General features: G+C 45.9%; 1 protein-coding gene across 1 annotated transcript; it reads right to left on the bottom strand.

Annotated features, from left to right (window-relative positions):
- Positions 1-4,735: 4,735 nt before the first annotated feature.
- On the bottom strand, positions 4,736-7,016 carry LOC109738243 (putative F-box protein At4g22660). The gene has a single exon (XM_020297344.4). The coding sequence runs from the start codon at positions 6,889-6,891 to the stop codon at positions 5,041-5,043; it is 1,851 nt and encodes a 616-aa protein (XP_020152933.1). The 5' UTR covers positions 6,892-7,016; the 3' UTR covers positions 4,736-5,040.
- Positions 7,017-7,860: the final 844 nt, after the last annotated feature.

Below are 7,860 nucleotides of genomic sequence, written 5' to 3'. Positions count from 1 at the left end.
GAACGGGTTCGGCTTCTTCCCAGAGCTTCCATTGCCATTTCCATTTTGGGCTTCAGGACATTCATTGGCATAATGTCCATTCTTCTGGCACTTAAAACAAGTGACTTGGCTCAGGTCCCTCTTGGCTGGGGTAGATGGGTTGGTGCGGTTCTGTCCGTTGCTTCCTCCATTCCCATTACCATTTTTAGAGCCATTATGGTTGTGCGAACTACCTCCTCCATGGGTATGCTGAAACTGTCCTCCCGGCTTCGGGGTAAATCGTGGCTTCTGCTGAGCTCCGGAATTATACTTCCCTTGTCCATACTTCCTCTTACGGTTTTCAATCTGCTGTTGCTTTCCTTCAATCATGAGAGCTCTATCTACCAGCTCCTGGTACTTGTTGAAAGTTGCTACCATCAACTGCATACTCAGCTCATCATTCAGTCCTTCCAAAAACTTCTCCTGCTTGGCTGCATCTGTAGCAACGTCATCTGGTGCATAACGTGCTAACTTACTGAATTCCTCAACATACTGGCCTACGGTGCGTCCTCCTTGGCGTAGGTTGCGAAACTCACGCTTCTTCATGGCCATAGCTCCTGCTGAAACATGAGCTGTACGGAAAGCTTGCTGAAACTGGTCCCATGTGACAGTGTCAATAGGGTGTGTGGCTGTATAATTCTCCCACCATGATGCTGCGGGTCCATCAAGCTGATGTGCGGCAAAACGCACTCTTTCCGCATCTGTGCATCCTGCAGTGGTCAACTCCCTTCCAACTTTGCGGAGCCAATCATCTGCAACAATCGGCTCGGTGCTACTGGAAAACACCGGCTGGTTTAGCCTTAAGAAATGGGCTAAGTGATCAACAGGTGGTGGTGGCGGTGGGTTGTTGTTGTTGTTGTTGCCTTGGTTCTGCACTAACACTTGCATCAGGGCATTCTGTTGCTGAATCAACTGGGTGATCTCTGGTGGGAAAACAAATCCGGTATCGCGTCTCGGAGGCATCTGATAGGTTAGAAAAGATGAGAGTTAAGAATAGAATGAGGTCTAGAGAGAAAACACTACCCATATGCTCATGAGACAAATACAATCAATATCACTCAATCAATCCAAACAAGGCAAAACAATCGATCTAACTAGCGTTACAAAGTGCTTGAACTATACTATTTAATGGGGGAAACTACTACTGATATGGTGGTCTAATAAAATAATTCTAATCCGTTGAAGACTCCATGATGTCTGCTCCAGCTTCATCAACCCAGTCATCTTCACTTGGTTCCGAGTCGGTGTCGTCGATGATGATGTAGTTATCCGGACAAGTGCATTCGTCGACTTCTGCTTTTGGCACTGGATTTCCCATGAATACTCCAACCTTCTTCTCAAGGTCGTCATTCTTCCCTACTAGTGCGTTGATCTCCTCCAAATAATCCTCGCGTGTAGCTTTGAGTTCTTCTTGGAGCTCCTTGATCTTGGTTAATGCCTTCTTCAGTTCTTCCTTGTCCGTGCACATCTGGTTCTCCTGGCGACGAATATGTTGGTTTTGCTCTTGGATGAAAGCTGCAATTGATCCATCCTTCTTGGTTCTGATCATCTCCCATTGCGCGTCTCGGCGTCCACAAATTTGGTAAATTGTATCCTTAAGCTCCTGGTGATAGACTTCTCCAATGCGTCCCATGGCGATGTGTGCGGCCATGCTCTTCCCTAAACTCCAGGTTGGTGCTTCAAAAACCAATCTTATGGGTTCAGTAACTGGCACAAACGTCCTTCCTGGAATGAGAACTTGAATCTTCCAGCTCTCCTCTTCGGGTAATGTGGCGTTGTAGGTTCTGGTGATGCTTGGTATTCCTATGTTCAAGTACTTGGTGACTTCCTTCAAGTGTCGTCCAAACGGCGTGTCTTCATCTGGTTGCATGAACTTGCTCTTTGCATTCGCCATTCCTAAAAGAGTAGAAAGTGGAGAGGGGTCAGAAATGAGAAGAGAGAAACTTTCTAGGGCTTAAGCTTAGTGGTCGTGTCCTATAGTCAGCGTGTGCTCTGATACCAACTTTGTAGCGACCAGACCTCAAATGGTCTGTGCTGCTGTGCACCAGTGTCATCCCTGGATCAGTAATGCTGACACGCACAGTACAAATGAAGGATTTATAACAGAGTAGCAATCACACACTTATTACATCGAATATCTCTAAAGAGAATAAGTATGATAAACATGGCTTAAGGCCATCTAATAACGATAACAGCGGAAGACTTGGAAGATAAGTGAGTCCATCAACTCCAGCGGCATCACTGAGTATAAGACCACGACCTAAGGCACCTTACTCGTCGTCTGAAAAGTCTGCAACATGAAACGTTGCAGCCCGAAAACGGGTCAGCACATAGAATATGCTGGCAATGTAACACATAGAGAATAATAAACAATAATGCTATACTACATGCATATATGGCTGGTGGAAAGCTCTATGGTTACAGTTTTGCGAAAAGCCAGTTTTATCCTACTTCAAAGGAATAAATTTTATTTAACTATCATGGTGGTTGTGAAACATTGAGATGGTTGACAGCATCTCAATCCCAATTAAATGTCATCAATAACCCAACAAAATTAATTAGAAGTAACATAGTGATGAGATTCACATGATAATCCAAGTACTAGATACTCAGGTTGTCCATAACCAGGGACACGGCTAACCATGATTAGTTTGTACACTCTGCAGAGGTTTGTGCACTTTTCCCCACAAGACTCGATCTCCTCCGTTGGATTACTCGCACTACATGGTGTTTGAGTAACGGATGACCGAGACACAGTCTTTCAGAAGTGTTTGCACCTTACGTATGGGTAGACAGTTACACCTACTTTCCCCTACATCTGCTAGTCTACCACTGTAAGAGTTCACACAACTTAGTCAACTATGCTAGAGCCCATAATAGCTTGCGGCTGCACACGGAAGTTTCTAGCATGAATAATCTCATGATCCCTTTGAACCTGGGTGGCGGTCCAAAAGAAAAACAGGCAATCCCGGAATACCCAGGTACCTCAATCCACCCAGATGTGAGTTTTAGTTGCCACCTTAAGTAAACCATTAATTAACAATCTCACATCTGTCATGGAAATCTCTCAAACCCAATCCACGTCTACGAGCATAGCATGGCAATATAATAGCAAACGTAGAAGTAACTCCCAAGGGTTTGAAAGTAAAACAGGTAATAGGTACTACCACATCTACTTCCCAATACCCACAATTTAATTAGATCCTAATCATGCAAGTGTTTGAGGAATAGATCTAATGCAACAAAAACTGGGTATGGAAAAGTATGATCAAAGTGTTACTTGCCTTGCTGATGATCCGCAAAACCTAGCGATTCGAAGTAACAAGCGGCACACTCCGGGTACTCTATCGCAAACAAACAAGCATACAATCAGTACTCATCTAATGCACAGGTAAAACTCGAATGAAAGATCCAACCAGAAAGTTCAACTTAAGAACTCCGGTTTGCAAAAAGAATCAACTCGAAAGAAGCAACGAAAGTCAAACTACGAAAGAAAGAAGCTTCGTTTACTAATCTGGATCTAGGTCAAATTTTACTGTAGCAAAATCTTGTTTGAGTAGGTTAAACGGAAAGAGAATTTCGAGACGAAACTCTAGGCGCTTGAATCGCCTGATTCCGATAAACGAGCGAGAAGTTAAACAGAAACGAAGATTCGATCAGAAATCGAATCTGAGAAAAATAGCGGAAAAACCGACGAAAAAGAAAAACGGAGGAACGGTTAAAGAACAGACGTTCGTTAACAGAGAAAAACCGACGAACGCGTTCGTTAAAACGAACGGTTCGGTGAACGCTCGCAAAATAATAAAACCGAAAAAAAACCGATCTAGGGTTTTTTTTTAAAACGAAGAGTTTTTTTTAAAAGAAAACCGGCAACGAACGGGGCAGGCAGTACCTCGTCGGGGCGGCTCCGGCGGGGCTCCGGCGGGGCTCCGGTGGGGCTCCGGGTGCGGGGGCTCGGGGGAGGGCGAGGGGCGGCGGCAAACGGCGGCGGCGGCGGCTCCCGTGCGGGCGGCGGCGGCGGCAAGTGCGGCGGCGGCGGCGGCGGGCGAGGTGAGGGGAGAGAAGAGAGGGGGGGTATATAAAGGGGGGGCTCCGGTGGCTTGGGGAAGGGGGCGGGCGAGCGGGGCGGCTCCCGTATCCTCCATGGACACGGCGGCGGCGGCGTCCCGTGCGGAGGAAGGAGAGGGCAACGGGGTGGGCCGGCGGCCTGGCGCGGCTGGGGTCGGCCCGGCGGGCGCGCGCGTTTTTTTTAAATACGTTCCGCGGAAAAATGCGTAGAAAAATAAATAAAAGTCAGAAAAATATAAAATAAAATTTTCCCCGTCTAGTTAGAAAATCTAGAATAGGGTGAACATTTTTTAACACAAAATAAATATTTTGAAAACATGCAATATTTTTAATGCAATAAAAATTGCAAATAAATTCTAATAAATTATTTTAACATTTTTCCTCCAGTATTTCAATTGTTTTGGAGAAGTCATATTTTCTCCTCTCGTTTATTTTTAAAATGAAATATTTTTCCGGAGAGAAAATAATTAAAACCAAAATCTTCGTCTTATGATTTGATGAAAATCAAATATCAAAATTCGAGAAAATCCCAACTCTCTCCGAGGGTCCTTGAGTTGCTTAGGATTTATCGAGGATTTGTCAAAATGCAATAAAATATGATATGCAATGATGATCTATGTATAACATACCAAATTGAAAATTTGGGATGTTACACTCTCAAAAGTCATAAATGAGACACAGTCACACACACATCAGCACAAGTTACAGAGTACCACACATAATAGACAGAAGACACGTTCATGAAACTTAAACACTTGATAACTGATAACTTGACAACATGATCCCATCACACGGCTTCCTGAATCACCAACCCTTTGTCTTCGTGTCGTTGGAAAGCAACCTTCTCCTCCTGGACATAGTCCTTCGCGGCTTAGGGCCTACGCAATGCCGTCGCACTCCAGCTCGCCTACATGCGCCTAGGCGAGCGACTTATTAAGCCTTCTTGAACCCGCCCTAATTATTCAACGACAGTTTCATCATTGTAATATTGGGTGTAATCCACACAGGAGCAGGCCAGTTGGACCAAAGCTGAGGAAACACAAGGCTTTCCCAGCTATTATTATCCAAGCGAAGTAGTCCTATATCACGACGATTATCCTTATGTACAGCTATGTACTCATTATCGTCAGTAAAGTAGACACGATTTTCCTTGAGAGCAGGGCATTCTTTAGTGCTGAGACAGAGTGACTGGTTATGACCAAGAAACAGCACATGGCCGTGCAGGCAATCAATTTCCACAAGCTTCTTGGCAGCAACATCAACCTCATGTATTTTAATTCCTTTGGTGTGCAGTGTAAGTGCTGAAATATCATTCTGATTACCACTATACACTTTCAATCTCCAAACAAGCAGCAAACTACCCCATGGAGCTTCAAGAATGTATGCTCCCTGAATTTCTAAATCGTCATCATCCACACCCATAATAGTGTTCATTGTAACAGCAGGCCCACTAAGATCAAAGGTGTGAACTTCTCCCAATAGAGTCGCTGCATACAGTAGCCCATCCTTGTAGGTGCAGTCAAAATAATCAGTGTGAGGTGGCAGCCAGGTCCACTTGTCGTCCCCTACCCTTGCAAAGGATAGCTGACCAAACGGCATGTGGATGAGCACCACTATGTAGCTCCCTGTGGGTGTATCATAAAACAAAAGAGCCTTCTGATGGAAGACTTCCCGCAGGGCAGCTGGAGCAATTACCTTTGGAGGGTAGATAACTTTCTTTGCCGTGTGCTTTGAGTATGCATACTTGTGGACAGCACCCGAGTCATCACAAATGGGCTTCACGTGCTGCATCGTGGTCACTGAAGGGAGAGCAATCTGTTGACCAGTGATCGGATTGACGAGGTGCATTTCAGATCTCTCATCGACGGTGACCAGCAAGCCAAGAGAGGACCCGATCAAAAACCTAGTGTGGAGAGGCGGCTCCGGGAGAGTTAGCCTGTAAACCCTCTTCTCCACGAGGCTGTAGAGACACGCAACATTCTCGCTAGAAGATTCAGCGGTGTAGAACAGACAGGGAGTCTGGGGCTGCTTGTGCTTGCCGAGTGTGCGCAGGGAGGTGTAGGCAGAGCGCCAAAAGGTGCAGACAGCGCCGGCACGTATGAGGTCAGGGATCTCAAGGGTGGCAAAGATGCGCATCAAGATGTCCTCTGGTAGCTCCGGGAGTGTAGCCTCTATCAGTAGTGGTGGTGTCTTGAGAATATTCATTGAGCTGGGAGGAGAGAGACCCAGCAGCTGAGGTAAAACTCGGAAGACCAGGGAGCGCAAATCCAAATTCGTGGTGTGTATAGGGAGCCCCCAGAAGTTGAATATCGTGTCTACACTACTAGGGTCTTCCATGGGATTATAGTATGTCATGGAAGACGAACTGCTTCTGCTGCAATGCTTGCAAAATAGCAACTTGGGTGGAGCAGGAAGAGACTTGTGGCTATATTTATATTTATAGGTGACCAATCGAGGCTGCTTCACCCCTGATTCGAATAGGTGAGGCAGATCCGAGTAGGCAAAGGAAATCAACAGAGGTTGATTGCCTGGGGCTTGTGGAATCAGAATATGGATCAACTCCGGAAAAGATTCCGACTTTTTGCTGTTGTTTGCGGAGGAAAGATGGAACCTCTTTGCTTCTCCGAGATGTGCTCCGGTTCCGGGAAGGGGGGGAGAAGGAGCACTAACCGGACAGGAGCAGACTCGGTATGGCCTGGGGAGGAGGAGGAGCCCATCCACAGAGCGCCGCCGGCTCATCACAGTCACAGGAGGGGAGGATTCTGCGGCGAGGTGGCCAGCCGGTGGTTCCATGCCGATCGACATTGACGGAGTGTTCTCACTCGATCGATCTATGCCGCCATGGCTCGATTTGTGGTAGGGTTTGGGAGACGGGAAAAGGGGATCGGGACGGGAGTGAGGACTGAGGAGGAAGAAGAAGAGGATGGGAGTGAGCACCTGGGCCTGGGCCTGGCCCAACAACACAACAACGACCCTTGAATTGGCAACCATTCACTTTTGTAAAACATTGATTCTCAAATTTTTGTAAGAAAACAAGAAATTTCAAAATAAAATCATGAATCAAAAAAAGTCCGCAAATACGAAAATTTTCAAAATTTTGAAAAAGATAAGACTCGAGTTGTTTGGTCTTTGGACTTTGCAGTTTGACTTATTGGACTTAGATGTATGCCAGAATATGTGGACTCACAAGAGCGTGGTCATACGAGTGTCCAGTGAACAATGGTGCCACATTGTCTAACGAATCACGAGCAAGAGGAACCGCTCTAAGAGTCCTCACAACACACCATGGTCACGCTGGGGCATCACAATAGGAGGGAGATGCATGGCAGTTGTTATGGGGAAGGACGTACTGCATCTTGTACTGGTAGCTCCTGGTGCCTTCTATGCCTATATCTATGAAACTTGCATCACTAGTATATTACAGGGACAAGAAATAATGCAATAATATGGTGTTGGGTTATTCAAAGATTAAGTTGTTGTTGTTTTGCTTTTGGAAACCTTTCTCTTTATAAGAGACTTCAGTTCGTAGGTAGTGCTTCAGTAGATCAATACTTGGGAACCCTTTGTTATAAGCTTTGTCCTCGGGTAGGTTAGGGGCAATAAGATTTACACCAAATGAGGCATGTACTTTCATTTCTTTTGCAAATGCATACTTTCATTCATCTCCCAGCCAGTGCATCAAGATGATGTACCTAGCCATCACAGCAGCGACGGGGAGGGAACTGCTCGCTAGTTCTTTCGCTTTGTTCGGCGGTGTTTCACTTTCGTAAAGCA

This window comes from Aegilops tauschii, chromosome 5, assembly GCF_002575655.3.
Source record: "Aegilops tauschii subsp. strangulata cultivar AL8/78 chromosome 5, Aet v6.0, whole genome shotgun sequence".
Classification (NCBI taxonomy): Eukaryota; Viridiplantae; Streptophyta; class Magnoliopsida; order Poales; family Poaceae; genus Aegilops; species Aegilops tauschii.
The sequence above is the reverse complement of the archived record's forward strand: the minus strand, read 5'-3'. Positions and strand labels throughout refer to the sequence as shown.